This window comes from Meles meles, chromosome 10 (assembly GCF_922984935.1).
Source record: "Meles meles chromosome 10, mMelMel3.1 paternal haplotype, whole genome shotgun sequence".
Taxonomy (NCBI): Eukaryota; Metazoa; Chordata; class Mammalia; order Carnivora; family Mustelidae; genus Meles; species Meles meles.
In genome coordinates this window covers 54,713,237-54,734,121 of record NC_060075.1, presented here as the reverse complement: position 1 = coordinate 54,734,121, position 20,885 = coordinate 54,713,237, and the positions used below count along the sequence as shown (strand labels likewise).

At 39.4% G+C, this 20,885-nt stretch overlaps 1 protein-coding gene across 3 annotated transcripts in view; it reads left to right on the top strand.

The window, feature by feature from the left end:
* The first annotated feature begins 1,274 nt into the window (after positions 1-1,274).
* The window catches only part of SP4 (Sp4 transcription factor), an 84,997-nt gene continuing 65,386 nt past the window's right edge, over positions 1,275-20,885 (top strand). Inside the window, exons 1-3 of one of the 3 annotated variants that reach the window (XM_046021388.1) lie at positions 1,275-1,490; positions 1,905-2,032; positions 2,532-4,086. In XM_046021388.1, coding sequence (XP_045877344.1) covers positions 1,484-1,490; positions 1,905-2,032; positions 2,532-4,086 — 1,690 coding nt within the window. In that variant the 5' untranslated portion in view covers positions 1,275-1,483. The remainder of the gene's footprint in view (positions 1,491-1,904; positions 2,033-2,531; positions 4,087-20,885) is intronic. The other 2 variants (XM_046021386.1, XM_046021385.1) reach the window with 2 other exon arrangements.

Below are 20,885 nucleotides of genomic sequence, written 5' to 3'. Positions count from 1 at the left end.
CTGTGACCGGGGCTGACGCAGACGGAGCTGGGTTTTACTTCGCCTCCAGAACCTTGTGAGACCGGTAAGAGCCAGAGGACCGCCAACCACAAGGGGCTATTGGGCAAAACACGGTGAACCTTATAAGGTGGGTCATTGCTGTGTTCAGCAGCGAGCCAGAGACAACAAATAAAATGGAAGATCCTTCTCTGTGGCAAAGCAGGCCTCTTATTTGAAACGGAAGGCCTGAAGGAGGGAGGTGAGCAAAGAAAGGAAAGGCAAAGGCACTGCTCCTGGAAACCGGGTTCATTCAAACCCGGAGGACAGCAAACTCCGCCTCCCCACGCCGCCGCCCGCTCAATCGCCAAGCGCTCCGGGTGTGAGCTCGCCCCGCGGGGAGCGGCTTGGAGCCGAGGAGGCGGTGGCAGAGGTGGTTTGGGCAGCCCCGCGCGGCGGATAGGCCCAGACAAACAACACCCATTCCCCCTCCCCCTCGCTTAGTTCAACTCCCACTCGGCCCCGGCCACGCCCTGCCGCCACCGCCCCCTCGGGCAGCTTTCCGCTCCGCAGCCAGGCCTCGGTCGGAGGCGGGAGAGAAGGCGGTGCCTCGGAGGGGCCGCCGCGGCCAGGGGAAACTACAAGGGCCGAGAGGCTTTGCGGCAGCGAGCCGCCCCCTTTCTCCCACCACTCAGCGCGCGTCACCAGGGGCTCAGCCAATGGAGACAAAGCCAGGGAAAAAGGGCGCCCGGGTCCGGATGCGCCTCAGGAAAGCCATGCTCCCTGCGCAGGGGCAGCAGGCAGTTCACCCGGCGCGCCGAGTCGTCGGCGGTCCGCACGCCCCCTCATCCGACCCACTCGCTTTCCTTGAGCGACAGCCCTCCTTTATTCTTTAGTGGCAATTCCGAGGGATGCTGGAGCAGGTTTTTGAGGGGAGGGCGCTAGGAAATGAGTAGGGGGCGGGATATCCTGAGACAACAAGTTTGGCTGTATGGAGGGCCTACCGGCAGCAAGCCGGAGCTAGAACGCCGAGAGAAAGAGCACCGGAGAATCCAAGGGAGGAAAAGAAAAGCGGCTGAAAGGATAACCCCGAGAAAGGGGGTGGAGAGGAGGCGGCCCCAGCGCCCCGGTCCCCGGCAGGTCGGCGGCCAATCCGCTGGGGGAAGGGGTGGAGAGTCGGCGGCTCCGGCGGAGAGAGGCCGAGGGGGGTGGGGAGTCGGCTGTGCTCGCACCGCCCTGGCCCCGCCCCCGGCCCGCGCCGCCGCCCGCGCCGCGCGCCGCCGCTGTCAATCAAGGGCGAGTCAGCCGGGCTCGGGCGGAGAGAGGAGCTGCTACGCCACAGCCCAGCGGCGGCCATTCGCGGAAAAAGAGGCAGAGCCTGTGCCAGCTACAGCCTCCTCCGAGCCACCGCGGGCGGGCGGGACCGGCCTCTCCTCCCGCCTCGCCCCCACCCCCACCCACCTCTATCCCTGTGTCTCCGTCTGAGGGTTTGTCCTGTTAATGCGGGATGAGCGGTACGTATTCTCCACCCCCCTCGGTCTCCTTCACCGCCTCCCTCCCTCCCTCCTTCCCCAGACCCTGCTCGGTTCTCCCCCCTCCCCCGGGGCCGCTGAGATGCTTTAAGGGGAGGAGGAGAGGAAGGGAGGGTATCAGGGGGTGGGAAGGAGGGTTGTGTTTTGTCTTAATGTCTGAGAGAGAACAACCTTCTGGGTGTTGCTCTGGAGCGGATGGGTCGGGTTTCAAACCACGTTTTGTGATATCCCCCTCCTCCCTTCCCTCCTTCTCCCCCACCCCCTGCCGGTGTGCGTGGATCGCGGGTTTATGGAGATTAATGTTCAGGGGGAGGGGGAGAGGAGGGGGGGGAAGACGAATAATAATAATCCTAATAACCTGTTGTCGTTGGCCGGGGTGGGGGGGGTTTGTTGCAGATCAGAAGAAGGAGGAGGAGGAGGAGGCGGCGGCGGCAGCGGCAGCAGCAGCGGCGATGGCTACAGAAGGAGGGAAAACCTCTGAGCCAGAGAATAACAATAAAAAACCCAAAACCTCAGGCTCCCAGGTAAAAGCAAACATATAAAAAAAATTCATCACGAAACGTTAGGGGAGAGAGGGAGTTATGTCCTTTAATTGCCCAGAACTGAAGAACAGAATACAAATGTTCATCCACTCAAAGCATCTTTCTGAGAGTGAGGAAGTTAAATTGTAAATTCATAAAGATTTCACATGTTTGAGGGAATAACGTTGATTAAAATTACATCAGGAACTCAGACTAGTAGAAAACGGTATTTTCCCAAGGGCATTTTGAATTTATGAGAATATACTTGAAGAAAGTTTGTTAGAAATTTCCTTTTATTTGAACTTTATATTACAGTATCTGCGTCCTTATTCTTGTCTTACTGCTTTTGTTACTATTTCTTTTTGATTTCTGTCACTTCCTAAATTCTGAAACATAGAGCTGTCAAAATAAATAAATAAATAAAACCCCTTCCAACTACTAGCTCCACTAAATCCGCCCACTTTTCCCCCCCCCTCTCCTTTACTATCTCATTTTTGGGTAGGACTCTCAGCCCTCTCCTCTGGCTTTACTGGCAGCTACTTGCAGCAAAATAGGGACTCCTGGTGAAAATCAAGCAACTGGACAACAACAAATAATTATAGATCCAAGCCAAGGATTGGTGCAACTTCAAAATCAACCACAACAGCTAGAACTGGTAACAACACAACTTGCTGGAAACACTTGGCAACTTGTTGCCTCCACTCCTCCTGCTTCAAAAGAAAATAACGTTTCTCAACCAGCTTCTAGTTCATCTAGTTCTTCCAGCAGTAATAACGGGAGTGCATCTCCTACAAAAACTAAATCAGGTAATTCTTCCACCCCTGGTCAATTTCAAGTCATACAAGTACAAAATCCAAGCGGTAGTGTGCAGTACCAAGTGATTCCACAACTTCAGACTGTGGAAGGCCAGCAAATTCAAATCAATCCAACTAGTAGTTCATCTCTACAGGATTTGCAGGGTCAAATTCAGCTCATTTCTGCAGGTAATAATCAAGCTATACTCACAGCTGCTAACAGGACAGCTTCTGGGAATATTCTTGCTCAAAACCTGGCAAATCAGACCGTTCCAGTCCAAATTAGACCTGGTGTTTCAATACCACTGCAATTACAGACCCTTCCTGGTACTCAGGCTCAAGTTGTAACAACCCTACCAATTAACATTGGAGGCGTGACGTTAGCTTTGCCAGTGATAAACAACGTGACTGCGGGAGGAGGGGCTGGACAGGTTGGCCAGCCTGCTACTACTACTGATAGTGGGACTTCCAATGGGAGTCAGTTAGTTTCCACACCCACCACCACCACTGCTTCTGCCAGTACTATGCCGGAATCTCCCTCCTCCTCCACTACCTGCACAACCACTGCTTCAACATCTCTGACGAGCAGTGACACGTTAGTGAGCTCAGCAGACACGGGCCAGTATGCAAGCACATCAGCCAGTAGTTCTGAACGCACTATTGAAGAATCTCAAACACCTGCTGCTACTGAGTCTGAAGCGCAGAGCTCCAGTCAGCTTCAGTCTAATGGAATACAGAATACACAGGATCAATCAAATTCTCTTCAGCAGGTGCAAATTGTAGGCCAGCCTATCTTACAGCAGATCCAGATTCAACAGCCTCAGCAGCAGATCATTCAGGCTATTCCACCGCAGTCATTTCAACTTCAGTCAGGGCAGACAATTCAGACCATTCAGCAGCAGCCTTTGCAGAACGTTCAACTTCAAGCAGTAAATCCGACTCAGGTGCTTATCAGGGCTCCAACTTTAACACCTTCAGGGCAAATCAGTTGGCAAACTGTACAGGTTCAGAATATTCAGAGTCTTTCAAATTTGCAAGTTCAGAATGCTGGGTTATCCCAACAATTAACCATCACCCCAGTGTCTTCAAGTGGTGGCACAACTCTTGCTCAGATTGCTCCTGTGGCTGTTGCTGGTGCCCCAATAACTTTGAATACTGCCCAGCTTGCATCAGTGCCTAACCTTCAGACAGTGAGTGTTGCCAACCTGGGTGCTGCAGGTGTTCAAGTGCAAGGAGTTCCAGTTACAATCACTAGTGTTGCAGGTAAGCTACTGCTCTCTTTTCTCTATAACATTCTTGCATGCAGTTTTTAATAACAGTTAGTTAAACTGTTTTTCTCTAACTCTTAGGTTTGATATAGACCTGTGAAATAAACATAATTGTAAGAAATCTAAAATCACTGGAATATTAATTGCCATAACTTTTGCCATCAGTGTGACCCATTCACATCTGTACGTTTTAATACTAGGTTTTACGTGTAAAATTTGCTAGACACTTTTTTATAAATTTATTCTTCCATGGAGCAAAACTTCCTAATTAGAGTCATAATTGTCTTGTATAATTTAGAGATCATATTTGAATACACTTGAACTCTTCAGAAAGAACTCTAATAAAAATGACATATCTTCTTTAAAGGAAAGTATGTTTAAAGCTGAATTAGTATACAGTTGTGAATCTGTTGAAGTTTTAATTCTACTCGGTAAAAAGGCTAACTTTGTCTTAAATTGGAAGTTCTGCTTCAGTATCTTGTTGCTCATGCTTTTGGGTTTTATTATACAGTGTTGTTTTAAAGTAGATGTTGATGCAGTTTTGAGATAAAATTGTAAGTTACAAATTGATTAATTTTTATGTCTGCTTTTCTGCTAAAACCAGGATTTTCCCAGGATTTTTGAATAAATGATTATTCACATATAAAATTATACTTAAATCTTATGGTTGTTATTTTATTTATTGGTATTTTTAGTGTGAAGCTGTTGAAAAGCAATTAAAAATGAAAATAGTAGAATGTGGCTAATTTGAATTGTAGTAAGGTCATTTTAAAACCAATTATAAAGGAGTTATTTGTTATGCATATGAAGTCATTTCTGAAGTATTTGGAAAAGTAGTCTTACTAAGTATTTTAAATTTTCTTGATTTGTCTTATTTTACCTAATAATACCTTTTGTTTTCAGTAATTAAACATTTTTTACTGATTCTGATTTGGAGAAAACCTAGTTGTGGTTTTAGTGCCTTTGATACTGTCAGATATGTTTAATCAAATATTCTTATTTTGATAATCTGAAATGAATACGCACATCATTTTTAATGACCTTTCTTGAAACAAGTTTCAGAAAAATTATGCAAGGGCTTTTGTTTTGTAGTTAATACCTAAAATAGATGTATATATTTATAATTGGATGTTGCCAGATAGAGTTCTCTGATAAGGAAGAACAGAGATTATGTGTTTTATTTAGATGCCCATTGCCTCTAAACTAGAACTATCCAGTAGACTTTTCTGTGATGTTGAAGTGTTGTATATCTTATCCAGTGTGTTAGCCACTAGCCACATGCAGCTACTGAGCATTTAAAATGTGGCTCCTGGAACTGAGGAACTGACTTTTAAATTTATTTAATGTTAATTTAAATAGCCGCATGTGATTAGTGGCTTCTGTATTGCTAAAACAGTAACCTAATCAAAGTATTTTGTGTGTGGTACTTTTCCCCCTAAAGCTATTGCAGCACAATTTTGTAAGTATTTCTCTGGATCACAATCCATAGCTTGCTTTGTTCATTCTCTTTTCCTAAAAATTGACAATATCTTAAGTATTAATGAAAAATGTCTGTTTTTGTTTGGTTGGATGACAGTTTGCATTATCAAAAGTTATTTCACTTATATTTTGATTTGCCCTCTAAGCATTTGTGAATTATGATTAAGAGAATTGAATAATTTGTAATTTAGGTTAGGAATAGTTAATTTTTCTGTACTGTAATTGGTATCAGTTACAACCCAGAGTTTCCCCCCTTAATCATTGTGAGGGTAAGTCATTGATAGGAATGTGGTTTTCTGACTACTTAACTCAGATTTACTTGAATGATGCATTGTTAGGAAGACAGGATCCACTTTCCGGACCTGTAACTTTTGGGGGTGTGGTCAGGGAATTTGCTTTTCAGACAAACTTTCCAGGTCATTCTAAATCTCACTGAAATTTGAGAACCAAGGATGTGGACATCAGTAGTGAACCGTAAAGCAAAATATGGCAGCAGATGGGTGTTGGAGTTAGTTCATGTGTGCCTCATAAAATGGATTTTTGATGGCAAAGAGAACTTACAGAGTTTTTATTTCACAAGCATATATTGACTAGCCACATGCTGCGCACTCCCAGTAGGTATGTTTAGTTTTCATTTTCAGAGCTAATATTTTTTAATTTTTTTTATTTAAGGAGTTTAAATTATTTGGGTGTTACTGAGGTATATTAGGAGATTTAAACTTTACCTAGTTGGATTTTTTTTTTCTCCTGAAACCAAAGATTTTAAAAGTTCGTTGATGTTAAAGAGTTTATGTTCTGATAGGTATGCTCAGTCATTTTAAGAAGATAGCCATGTTATAAAGACCAGAATTGTACTAACTTCTACAAGTCAGTGCAATTAATATGGTCCTAGTTGCTCATAGATTTTTACCTTACTATTTAGTATAGTAGGTGTTTGACACATGTTTGCTGAATAAGGTGTAGAAGGTGATGGAGAAAATAGCAATTTGGAATTGGGAGCAGTGCCCTTGGAGTGTTTTTAATGAAGCTGATGAAATGGCTCTCTTTTCATTAATTTCTTTTGGCTTTGAGTTTTTCAGACATTAAGAGTGGGATACTAGGTACTTTACTCTCCCTAGAAGAAGGAGAATGAGCAATAAATGTCCATATATCTCTTTTATAAATGAGCCCTGGAAGTTTTGATCTTTTACTTTATGTCCCCACCTTTTGGTACTTTTTGATTATTTTATGTGTCTGTTCCTTCCCCCTAAATGATATTATTTAATTTTGTTTAATGGAAGACTTTTGCTTTAAATAGTTATGACAACCATTAACCAGGCTTAAAAAAAATTATTAATAGCTGGCTTTGAGAGAATGTAATGACTAGTTCAGTAACAGTGGGCTGTAAGTTATTATGCATCCTCATGTCACTCTGCAAGAGATACGGGAAGGGTCTGGATGATATGGACAGGAAAAAAAAATTTATATGATAATCAAATGAAACCAGTTCTTGAAGCTAAGGAGCTTCATACTTGATTTTATGAAATGAGAATGTTAGTGACAACCTAGGGGGAATCTCTTTCCTTGATAATGAATTCCACATAATGTGTTTCTGTGATTTGGTCTCCTCTCAGAATTCTGACTTCCAGGCTGAGTATCTAGCATTTAATTAGTTGGAATTGTAGTAGGAACTAAGTACGTGTTCCCCCTACATACTTAGGGTTTATTCCTTGTTGGGATTATGAGTTTGACTGTGACGGAAAGAAAAGCAGAATTCCCTTTTTAAGAACAAAGGTAACATCGTACTGCTGGTTTAAGAACATCCTTTGTTTTAATTGATGAAATATTTTTGCTCTAAAAGAACTACCTGTTTGCACAGTGTACTTGGGTAGCTAATGAGCCCTAGATAAAATGAACTTAAGGAGTTATATCTCCTTAAAGAATTAGAACATGTAGGGACCATTGATACCTAAATCTGTAATTAACTTGCATTGACTGAGGATTTGATTTGGTTTTGGCTTTAATTGTCATCTGTTGTAACAGATCATGTTGATTTTTTTTTTTCAGTGGCAATTCACATTTTTAGGCTAATTCCTATGCAGAGGAAGTTCAAACTCAAATATGTTGCTGGCCCTTCATGAACTTGACTATCTAACTTTCGTTTTGGGGGGATTTAAAGTATGAAACCTGGGGATGTAGCACAATCAGGAAAGGAAAGCCAATTCTTCATAATTAGGGAAAATGGGGGCCAAACAAAAGAAAATGGGGGCCAAAGAAAATAATTGACATTTATACTTAATTTAGAAACCTAACAATTTAGTAGAATCAACTTCTTACACCAGACTTTTTTACAGAGCTACTAAAAGTAGAAATTGGCTAGAATTTTAGTACTAATATGATTTTTCTTAGCTATATATGTTAATTTGGGTTTTCTTAGTACGCATCTTAAAATAACATACATGTCTTACATGTGTATACATGTGTAACATGTGTTACACATATATACAGGTATATAAACATATACAGTATATAAACATATACTTGTGTTTGTGTTTGTAATGATAGAAATGCCTCCTGTGTTTGGTTGTTATTTCTGTTTTAAAAAAAGTCAGGTGTGCTCTTGTAATTTCATTTCTTTAAAATCTTATAGTACTGTTTGTTACATATGGAATTTGTTATGGAGAACTTACATCTTGTACCCTAAGTAATTTAGATTCTGAATTAACAAGTTGGTTTTACCCATTAGATGATGTATGGCAGGACCTTTAACATTTGTTGATGATGATGTAACAATGTCATTACCAATTTTTAAATTTTTCACGGAAGATGAAAACATCCATTGTAAAGCCACATTAATTTTAGAAGGGCATCTTTGAGAAGGATTTCAGGATAGAGAGGGGTGCAAAGGAAAATAAGAGTTTATGTTCTTTGAATCTGAATCAGGGAACAATATAATAAGTAATACTTAAGGATATTGGAGCAGACATAAAGGCAAGTTGAAGAGGAAAAAGAAGGAAGCTTGATTAAGAAGGAAGATGGGAAAAAAAGGAAGGAAGAAGGGGGAAAGTGCTATACATAAGATCTTAAATAACATAGATTTACAGGATGATAGAATTTTAGTTTGAAAGGATCTTTGAGGTTACTGCTCACCAGTTGTAGCCTTTTGGTATCGCTGCTAAAGTCTCTTTATAAAGGAATTTTGTATTTTATTTTTCTCTTATTAAGTGAGAGCAGAAATACGGATCAGGGGTTCTACAGCACTACATGGAGTACTTGGGGATGACATAGTAATAATTGGGGGGGATGGATGGGCTCTTCTGTACTCTTAGTTTAAGATTGGCTGTTCATAATGCCTGTCAGTTTGCTACCTAATAAATGAGCAGATTGTGGCAAAGGGAAACCTGTTGAACCACAGGTTGCTTATGTATGTATGTGGTGAGATAAAAACTTAATAAAATTGTAGTTAACTAATGTAATTTAAAGATAATTGAGTATCTCTTCCCCTCGCTCATTCCTTAGTGGTATTTTAGAAATGAAGAAACTAAAGCCCAGAAAAGTTTCATTTCTTGTACTTTTTGGCATAGTGAGGACTAGAATCTTGACTGCTGCTCCAGTTGTCTTTCTGCTATATTGCTGGCTTTGTTACCCAGTCTTTTGCTAGTAAACGAGTAAATGTAGTTGAAGTTTAGGGACCAGAGAGTATCTTGACTTTGTCTTCTCCAGATGGACTGTGTCTGTTGTCACTGGATATTCAGCTTTAGTAATTTGAATATAGTGTTGGTAAAGGCAAAATTCCCTAGGTCTCCTTGTTACTGAGCTTAATGGTGGAATCTTAGTGGTATTATTTCATCCTTTTTGAAAGAGCAAATTCAGAACTAATGAGAATAGTAAATTCTATATGTAGGTAAGCACATCCTCAGGCTCTCCAGATACTGAATCTTGTCCCAAACAATATTTGGAAATGACTTTTTTTTTTTTTTTTTAACGAGACTTGTGGAGGAAGAAAACAAACATTTATTATTTACCTTCGAGTGTGTTAGGTGCTAAGATAGGTATTTTATGTTATCTCATTAAAACCCACAGTATCTTTGTAAGATGGTCTTACTGTGCCTATTTTATATATAACCTCATGAGTTTTAATTTCTTTGAGAAAATTTGCCCTCCAGTAAGTGGTAGAACCATGATTTAAAGTCATCTGTGATCCTGAGGTTTTTGTTCAGGAGACATAAGGTAGAAGGATGAGTTAACAGGTAAAGGCTATTTTTTTACCCCTTTGTGTCTGATACGTCCTTATATCCCATAAAGGGTAAGTGGTTTTGGAAACAGAAATGTTGACTATGTAGTTAAAGTTTGTTCTAGTCCTAACATTCTGTGGCACTGATAGACAATTATGACTAAAAGTAGTTAAATGGTGAATAGAAACTGTTGTGGCTGCATGGAGAGCTCTGTGTTAAACTCACACTTTAAAATACTATACGTGGAAGGTAGAAGGAAGGACATAGGATTAAGAATGAAAACAAAGAGCAGCTTGACATTTTAAGAATAATGTCAGGAAAGCAGAAACTCATAGTAAAGTAGGTTTTTAAAATAAGTAGGGTTTCAGATCACAGCAAAAGACACTGCTTGAGCAGCAAAATGGTGCAATATGAAGAGAAGACAGATGCTCCACTGCGCTTCTGCTAACCAGTAAGGAAAATGCACTTCCAGCTGAAATGACTGGACTTGTAACTCACTGAGATTATTTGCCCAAGGTAAGTAAGGAGCTAAGGGACATTTGTTGCTTTTTGGACGTCAGAATGATCCAGATAGATGACATCCTTGGGTCAGAAGGAACTTTTCAAATTCAGTTTCAGGCTGGTATACATCACTTAAAAATTATGCAGCATTGAAAAAATGAGCATGAATTAAATACCTCACTTTTTGAAAACAATCTGTATTGCGGACAGATGAATTTGATAACATCTTTAACAAAGTCCCTGAGTGGATTATCCAGCAGTTGCCTTCTGAGCATTTAAAAAAGATTTCAGAGATCACTGGGAACCCTTAGGGGTTCACTAAGAAAGTAGGTTTATGTATTCTTCCTCTAGGGTGTCCAGAGGTGTATAGAAAAGAAATAATGGCGCCACAATGTATTTTGATTCCAGTGTTGATAGTCATGATTTCTTTAAAGGCTCACTCATACCTGGTTGCTCAGTTACGTGAAAAATGACTGTCTACTTTAGTAGAAGTCATTGGTATTGCATAAGGTTCTATCCTTGATACAGTCCTGTTGAATATTTTTTACAAATACTATAGTGAAAACGGCCTATTTAATGAATTTAAAGATGAGGCAAAGCTGGGAGACTGCTAATAATTATGATGGGGATAGACTTGAGATTTGAAGTGATCCTAATGCTCTGGAATGCTGGGTCAGAATTAGCAAGATAAATACAATAGATCCTCTGTTTAAAGGGGTAGGGAAAATCGTATACCCAGAAGATGAAAAACCTAGGTTGGCAGCAGGACATGTGAAGGTGATTTAGGATTTATTGGCTTAATATGAACTAAGTAGAGTAAAGCTCCTCCTTTACTTTGTGTTTGTGAGACTATTTCTGCAATATTGTGTTCATTGCTAGGTGTGGCACTTTTTAAGTGAGACACTGACAAACTGGCAAGCATATCAAGAGGGATTCCTGGAATGCAGAGTGTGGAAAACATTTCATTAGCAATAACTTAAGAGTGAGGGGTTTAATTGTTAAAACAAGAGAAAATGTGACCACTGTCTGCCTTTTTTTTTTTTTTTTAATCTGTTTTGCTTGGCCTGGGAAACCAATAGAATATGTATATTACACACAGGGACTAGTGCTGTAAAGTAAGGAAACGATTTGTTTCAGAGAGTAGTGCTTTTCCTGTTTTAGAGACTGGATGTCCATCTATCAGAGACACTGCAGAATATAGAAGAATTTCTTGTATAGAAAGTTCGATTAGGTAAACTGTAAGTTTCCTAATCTAAAATTGAAGATTCTGTGAATATTTGATTATATGGTCCTATTCTGGGTATTTCCATCCAGCATATGGTGAAAGGTCTCTGTCTTAATTAAACTTACATGACTGACCAAATATTTAGGGATTGGGGATGGTGTTAAGGGGCACATTTATAGTTTTTCTTACTATAGACGGAGTATAATTAAGGTGAATCCTATTAAATAATAAGTATAATTTAATTCATCAAGAGTAGGTTTACTGGGTGTTGTGCAAAAAGAATGAATACTGTTACGCTGAAAAAATAAATAAAATGGAAAAAAAAAAAAAGAGTAGGTTTGTGTTCTTCACTGTTTGTTAGACTTAACTGCACTCTTAGATGCTATTTTTTCTGTTACTTGCACTTTTATTTGGTGATACCAGAGTATTAGTATTTTAAACATACATTTCATTGTCCAACATTGATTTGTAGTTAAGATATTTTATCTCAGTAGCTCTTTAACCGTGTTATGTTTCTGATACTGTCAGTTTAGTATGAACAATGTGATTACTTTTTCTTTAGTGAAATTGGAGAGCATTTGGAAAATCTAGGATCCTTAACAGTGTTCAAACTCTGGAAGCACTCACAGCTTCGAATTTGTTAATTTACCCTATGAAGTAAACAGATAGAATATCTCTCTTACTTTTTGGCTCAGAATATCCAGGACGTAGGTGTTTCTTAAAAAATTATGCAGAAAATACTAAACCCATCAGGCAGGATCACTGTGTGTTGAAGTATTTTCATATCAAAATAAAATCACAGCATTCTACAATCCATTGCTAAAATAAAAAGGAGAAAGGCTTAAAAAAAGTCATTTGAGACTTGAGACCTGTTTAAATAGAAAACATATTAACAGATATATGAAGGTTCTCCTTTCCTTAGGTATGGTAATAAAGTTAGGAGTAGGGATTATCTGTTTTATCGGAGAGGTGTGGTTCTAGTAGTAGGTTTATTCCTACTGCGGGCATCTGTACTGAGGGGCTTCCTAGAGCACGGGTATTTTGTGTTCTAGGTGATAGTTAGGTGTGGCTGAAAGAGGAAAGAGGAGAGGCAGAGGAAAAAGAAAGTTCATTATACTCACAAGTGCTAGAGAGACTGTCACTGTACACTGAGAGGGGATCGCATCAGAGGGAGTGCCAAGGGAGCTGGCTCAGCTAAGCAGCTGGGGAGCAGAGAGGGAGGACCCATGAGCATATGCTTTTTGTGGGGGGATGGGGAGAGGTCAGGATCAAGTACACAAGAAAAGGCATGAGGGGATTTCATTTAAATGTTACTAGGTCACAGTCAGGGGAAGGTAAGAAGGGAAACCATGCTGCAGGACGCCCCCTTCCCATGCTGGTGCACCTGATTGCCTGGGCTGGGTGCTTGCAGCTTGCTTGAGAAGATGTAAATGCTGCAGTAAAACACTTTAAAATTTATAGTACAACAGGACTAGGACTTAGAACTCCTAAATTTTTGCTCAGGCGCTGCTCCCCGTAAACTTATCCATCCTGAGCAAACATGTTAAAATTGGAGTTTTGTCCTTTTCTCATTTGTAAATTAGTGGTACTGATTCCCTTTTTACCTCATAGAGTTGCAAAGATCATTTGACATAGTACGTACAAAAAAGTTTTGAATATTCTAAAGAAAATTGTACAGTTGACCCTTGAACAGCGTGGATATTAAGGGTGATGACCATCACATAGTTGAAAATTAGCATGTAACTTTTGACTTCCCCCAAACTTAACTGCTGATAGCCTATTGTTGCCTGGGAGCCTTAGCTATAACATACAGAGTCACTTAACACTGTTTTTTTTTTTATGTTGTATGTATTATATATACTGTATTCTTAAAGTAAACAAAAGTAAACAGAAAATTCTTAAAGTAAAAGAGAAAAAATCATAAAGAGAAAATACAGTGGGAGAATGAGTAGTTTTAGATGTGGATATTAGCCTGAGTTAAATATCAGATGTAGGGGCGCCTGGGTGGCTCAGTGGTTTAAGCTGCTGCCTTGGGCTCAGGTCATGATCTCAGGGTCCTGGGATCGAGTCCCACATCGGGCTCTCTGCTCAGCAGGGAGTCTGCTTCCCTCTTACTCTCTATGTCTGCCTCTCTGCCTACTTATGATCTCTCTCTGTCAAATAAATAAAATCTTTAAAAAAAATATCAGATGCAAAAGAGAAGGTTGTATAAATGGACTATCAGAAATCTTTGAAGTTCAGCTAAGGATGGAGAGAAGTATATCTACAGGTGAAAAAATGTGATTCATTGTAGAAGTGCTAAGTGTCTGCTGCATGCTCTGTGTTAGGCTCTGAAAGTACTCACTTGTCTTAAAAAGGTGCTGGTGGGGGCGCCTGGGTGGCTCAGTGGGTTAAAGTCTCTGCCTTCGGCTCAGGTCATGGTCTCAGGGTCCTGGGATCAAGCCCCACGCCAGGCTCCCTGCTCTGCGGGGAGCCTGCTTCTTCCTCTCTCTCTCTGCCTGCCTCTCTGCCTACTTGTGATCTCTGTCAAATAAATAAATCTAAAAAAAAAAGGTGCTGGTGGTGGGGAGGTGAGGCTTACATGCATGAAACAATTACAGAGCAGCTACAATTGCATGTGAAAGTTTACACTTAAATACTGGGCTTTGAGATATGGAAAACAAGTTACGAGAATTCGGAGACAGCTGAGATCAGTGGATTGGAGTAAACAAGGAAGGTTTTCTGTGCTGAAGACTTGAAACAGGCCTTGAAAATTGTTGTGGAAAGTGGACATTTGAGACTGATGACTGAGAGGTGAAGAGAGAGGATGTCTTGAGCCAAGCACCTGAACTTGAAATAAAAAGCATGAAGTCCTCAGTTGGAAGCAGGTAGCTAAAACAGCAAGTGACGTTCTCTCATCTGTTCTCCTTAGTGTAGGTCTCACAGAGTAGCTCAGAGTACCCCAGGTGAGCAGCCTACCACCTCTGCTTCAGAAAAGTTGTGTGTTTATTGGACTGTTTCCTAACATTTTGTTTGAAGAAGGGACTCTGCCAAAATAATAATAAAAATAAGTTTGAAAAACAGTCTAGTGTATGGAAGGGTTTGAATGGAAAGATTGGCAAAGCAAATGATACTATTAAAGTGTTTATAGATGAAAGTGTGGAACAGTTAAAATCAGAAGTCAGTAAAAAAACACGTTGTTGGAGTAATTTAGTTGTGAATTCACAATGGCCTTTAGAAACACTATGGCAGTGAACTTGCTTAATACAGAAAACAGGTTGTCAAACTTCCCTTTAGTACTGAGAATGTTGACCTGAAAGAAGTGGTAAGGGATTAGGGAAAAACATCAGGTTTGCTGGTTCTTTTCCTCTACACCATACCAGTATAGGAACCAGATAATGATCTGTGCTGTGGTAAGTGGGTACCTGTCACAGGCATTCAGGAATTGAAGATGAAGTGAGACATGTTTGCTGCTCTCACAGAATATATTATCTGTTGCAGAGACATACTGTATTTTATTTCTTTGCTTCTAAGACGTACTTTTTTTTTTTAACATTTTAACATCTTTGAAATTGAAATGCATCTTATAGTCAAAGACATGTCATAATTTAATTAGCAGAATTTTTTTGTCCTTACAGTCGCTTACATCTTGGACTCAGTGGGATGTGATGAATATATAGTTAATTACAACATGGCATTTGCTTTATAAAGGCTATGAGTGAGGTGTTCTAGAAGCCCACAGGAAAAAAAAATGGTTCTGCTTCTAGGGTTCCAGAAATGTTTTCATGGAGAGGGTTATAACTGAGCAGGGCCTTAATGGGTTATTGAAGTTTTGCCAGGTCAGGATGAGGAAGGCCATTTTAAATGGTTATGTTGGATTTTACATGAAGTTTGGAGGTCCGTTTCAGAAGTTTTCTACAAATATTACAAAATTCAGACTGTGATCAAGAAATATTAACGTACATTAAAGGTGAATTGTAAACCGATGGCAGGGGCTGTGTCTTTTAACAGTATTTTTCAACTTGCACATTGATGAATATTGCTTGGTACCTTATAATCCTGATAATTGAACTAGGGGAAAGGACACAGGTAGAGAACTTGGATTTCCTGTGAGAATGAGATCAATAGGTCCTTGGAATAGATTCAAGATACATATTTTAAAAAGGACTGAGAGGGTTTATATTTGTAAAAGGAAAATTGATTAGTAAAATAAAATAGAAGGAACATATATCTGACTATTCCATATGTTGTGGTAGGCAGTTACAGGTGAGAATCTTAGTAGTGAAGGGAGTTTTGAGGAGAATCCAAAGGTATTTAAAATTTACAGGTTGTTTCTGTCCCTCTGAATTTATTATGTAGGTGCCTCAAAATGTAGCCAGAGAGATTTAGAATAGTTCTGTAAATAATGAGTCAAGTCACCATAGCTTTTTGTTCACAGAAGCGGAGCTGCTTTTGCACAGAAGTATAGGAACCAGATAGTGATCTGTGCTGTGGTAAGTGGGTACCTGTCACTGGTGTGGGGGTGGGAGAGGGGGTTGGAACATCCTTGTTTGGTTGTAGTAGAGGGTGCCTAGGCCAGGGAGCGGAGAAAGAAGAGGGAAGAAGAAAAGGGTAGGTGCGTATGGTGACAAGTACTAACTAAATTTATATAAGAGAAATGATTATACTTAAAGTGGTTTATAAGTCCTATACAATTTCCCATACATTTAAATCTACATGTGAACCTATTTGAGATGTTAACATTTGACGGATTATTTTTCAGAAGTGCCACAAATTATGATAATATGCTTGTTGAAGCAGTAATTTGATTATTTTAATTTTATCACAGTTGTGATTTTATTAATAGTTTTATAAAATTAAAACACATTGTATTTTTATTTCTAGAATTTCTCTCGTCCTTTGTTCTCATTGGCAGGATATCAGTACCTAAATTGATTCTTATGGTAGGGCAGATACATGGTTTTTGTAATATCTTGATAAACTTTTATCCATTTCATGAACTGTCACCTAGGAGACTACATTCATAAATTCAGTAACTGGGTACTCAGCATCTGTATCGTGAGGCTTGATGTGTTCCTTATATGACCAAATAACATGGGACTGAACTCCCTTTTCCATAATGTTCTAATGGGGAAAGAAATTAGTTCACTATTCTTTTATGAATGAAATAAGTAAAAGTGTTCTTTAACTCTTATATTTGGCTCACATATTTGTATATTTGCATATTTGTAGTGTGCCAGATACTGTATGCAGCACTTGATTTATTAACTCGTTTATTCAGAACACTGTATAAAGTTAAGCATTGTGGTCATATCCAAAAACTGAGGCCTAGAATGGTAAATAACTAGGTCACATAATCTAAACACTTTTTGTCTCTTTATGCACAATGTACTTTGTCCATTACTGCTTAAATTGTCTCTCACTATACACTCCCCATGTTCTATAGTGTGTGTTTACTGTGATCATTTGTGGAATTAATTCATTGTTCCTTATGTGTCAAACACTGTGCTTAAACATTTTATGTATACTAACCCGTTTAATTTTTGCAATTCTATGAAGAAGGTAATGATGGCGACTTCAGTTTATATAACAGGAAACCAAGGCTATCAGAGGTTAATACCTTGGCCAAGGTTACGCACCCAGTATGTTAGATGGCTACTAAGTGAAAGTACTTTTGATAAGGCTGGTTTGGGTGAACAGCACCATCACCTACCTTTACAGCGAAGCAATACTGTTTTAAGTAATTTACTGTAATTCGTGTAGTATATTCAGTAAGGGATTGATTCCTGTATCTTTAGCTGAGCACTCTACTCTTTGTCTCTCTTTAGGGGCACAGGGCATAAATGACACACAGAGGATTGGGGGAAAAAAAAGATTTTATTACTTTGTGTATCCTATGTTGATTGGGAATTTGAGGTTAGCAAGAACATTTCCTTTATTAACTATATGTGTACCGTAAATCAGTTTTGAATGAGTTTTTTTAAAACATTCTAAGAATATAAACCATAGAGGAGTCTTATATTTCATTTTCACTAATACTTATGATACAGTAGTACTAATATTCACTGCAATGTATTTACAATATTTAATATATAACATCACTATATTAAGCCTTACTAAATACAATTAATGTAGAGTAATTAGTATTTATATATATTAATTTTGTTATACTGATAGAAAACTTAATAAAATTATCAGTTATGTAAAAAAGTGTATGCTTTATGAGGCCTCTATTTTATGACTTGCTTCCTGATCAGCATGTGACATGTCAGTAGATAGGAATTTAGTTTCTGAAGGTAATATTAAGAAACGACTTTAGGAGACCCAAAGACAATAAAGTTTTATGTATTGAATTTATGTTCTTCACATAATTCTTTTGTCATTTTTGTGTACCATTAGTTCAATTGACAGATGCTTTAACTTTATTAATGTTGTCTAGTGGATAAATAATAATAAATAGTTGAATATCTGCCATTGTGTACCAGACATTGTTCTAGGTGCTGGGGAAGCAAAACAGACATGTTCTGTAATCGTGGGTCCTATTCTTTATTTTAGGTGAATTTTGTTTTATCTCAGTGTTAGATTATTGCTGTTTTTTAATAGATGAGGAAATCATAGCTCAGAAAGGTTAAATGATTTGCCCAGTGTTAGAGAATTAGTGCATGGGCATATTGGGAAAAGAACCCAGATGCCATCTGGCTTCAAAACTCTTACTCCAGTTTAATCCTAAATCTTTGCACCTAGGAAAATTAGTTTTTAGGAAAAGTTAAAAAAATTTTTTTTCTCCTTTTTTTTTAAAAAGATTATTTATTTATTTATTTGACAGAGATCACTAGTAGGCAGAGAAGCAGGCAGAGAGAGAGGGGGAAGCAGGCTGCCTGTGGAGCAGAGAGCCTGATGCGGGGCTCTATCCCAGGACCCTGAGACCATGACCTGAGCTGAAGGCAGAGGCTTTAACCCACTGAGCCACCCAGGCGCCCCTTTTTTCTCCTTTTCAAAGTAACTACCTGGATGGCTTAGTTGGTTAAGCTTCTGCTTTCAGCTCAGGTCATGATCCCATGGTCCTGGGATCAAGCCCCACTCTGGGCTCCCTGCCCAGTGGGGAGTCTTGCTTGTCCCTTTCCATCTGCTCCCCCCACTCCCAACTCATGCTGCTCTCTCTGTGTGTCTTGCAAATAAACGAAATCTTTTTAAAAAAACTAAAATGAAGGTGCACCTGGGTGGCTCAGTTGTTAAGCGTCTGCCTTCAGCTCAAGTCATGATCCCAGGGTCCTGGGATTGAGCCCCGCATCGGGCTCCCTGCTTGGCAGGAAAGCTGCTTCTCCCTCTCCTACTCTCCCTGCTTGTGTTCCCTCTCTCACTGTGTCACTCTTAAATAAAATCCTAAAAAAAAAAACAAAACTAAACTAAAAGTAACTGGCAATGAAAATTAAAGACCAGTTTATGTTTTACAAGAGATGGGTAGATTTGAGTGAACTTATATTCTGTGAGAATGGAGTAAATTTAGTTTAGTCTCTTTATTTTGAAAAGATATGATTGAGTTCATTTTGCCTGTCTCTAAGTTTGTGTGTGTGTACACATTTACATATATACATTTACTCGTAAACATTGAGTAAAACCTTCAGGAGATTATATTCTATATTTGTGGGCCTATTCATCACCTTCCTTGTTCTCCCAACACTGTCTTTTAATTAAAGATATCAACTCATTTTGGGATAGTTCTAAAAAGTTAATGTGTACTTCCTCACGCTCCCACCCCTATCCCAAATCACAAAGAAAACTTGATTGTTGAGATCAAAATATTCACAGCTTTCATGTGCTTTTAAAAATATTCTCTGGTAGTTCTCTGAACAGGTAGTAATAACTATGTATAATTTTCATACTGGAAGACAAGCATGTTTCATTCCATAAGCAGTTTGATGAGCAGAGGTAACCATGATATATTTAAGAAAAGAGTTCTGTTGCTGGGTAGCAGATTAACTCTGCCACTAAATAGTTGTGTCACCTTTGAGAATGGAGGTCTTAGATTTTTTTTTGTTTTGTTACAATGAGATGTATATCTATGTATTTTGTAAAATAAGATACTTGAGATATTTTTTAGTGTTAAAATTTAAAATTTTTAAGCACAAGCATGTGAAAACCAAATTGAACTAGATTTTATTTTATTTCAGTGAGCCAAGAGGAAAACAGGAAAAAAAATCATTTTACTGTGTTTCTAGTTTTTAAGTCAAGTGATTTGTTTTGGGAGTAAAACTGTGAATGAGATATGTTTGTATTTCTAAATATGTAAGGTTTTGTTTTTGTTGTGGCAGATTTTTGAAGCCAAATCTAATATTGAGTCTAATGTTCTTGTCTTTTAAAAAAAGGTCAGTCATTTAAGTTTGAGTCATTATTAAGGGTTTGCAGAATTTTTAGAAAATGGTAAGCTACCATCCTTTTAAACTAAGCACATGCCTAGCCTTCAGCAACAGCAAAAATGAGGGCCAGGGCTCTATACCCTTGGGCATTCATTTTGCCATCTGGGAGCTCATCTGACTCCTCAAAATGCCCTTGCCAGTGGATATAGACATTAAAGATGCCTGGTCAGAGACCAGCTGCTCTTTAAACCAGGGAGTATGCTTGCTTAGGACTGAACTCTTCTGGAACAAGCAGCATAGATAGCCCTGTGAGAATAAATGTTGTAGCCACAGTTAACTTCACAGAGAGCTCCCTTGCCCAGTATTACCTCCTAACTTTTCCAAAAGCTAGATCCTTATCTTCAGACCAATGATTTTGCTGCAGTCCTTGTCACCTCATGACTTAGACTTTTAGTCAGCCTGCCCCAGGGATAATGGAGTCCAATCTAGAAGTATAGAAGTAGAATAGTTAGGTGGATCTTTTTTTTTTTTTTAAGATTTTATTTTATTTAACAGACAGAGATCACAAGTAGGCAGAGAGGCAGGCAGAGAGAGAGGAGGAAGCAGGCTCCCTGCTGAGCAGAGAGCCCCATGCGGGGCTCGATCCCAGGACCCTGGGATCATGACCTGAGCCAAAGGCAGAGGCTTTAACCCACTGAGCCACCCAGGCGCCCCTAGGTGGATCTTTATATCTTAGTTTCAAAGGAGAATATTTTTTACTGCCTGTTCTGGAAGGTGGAGGATATGAGAGCTGATTTGTAGTCCAAAGATGTCTCATAAGAGCAGAATTATCTTCATCTGCTGGAACATTAGAATTTTAAGCTTAAAAGTATTAGAGCAGGGGGGCGCCTGGGTGGCTCAGTGGGTTGAGCCGCTGCCTTCGGCTCAGGTCATGATCTCGGGGTCCTGGGATCGATTCCCGCATCGGGCTCTCTGCTCAGCAGGGGGCCTGCTTCCCTCTCTCTCTCTCTCTGCCTGCCTCTCTGCCTACTTGTGATCT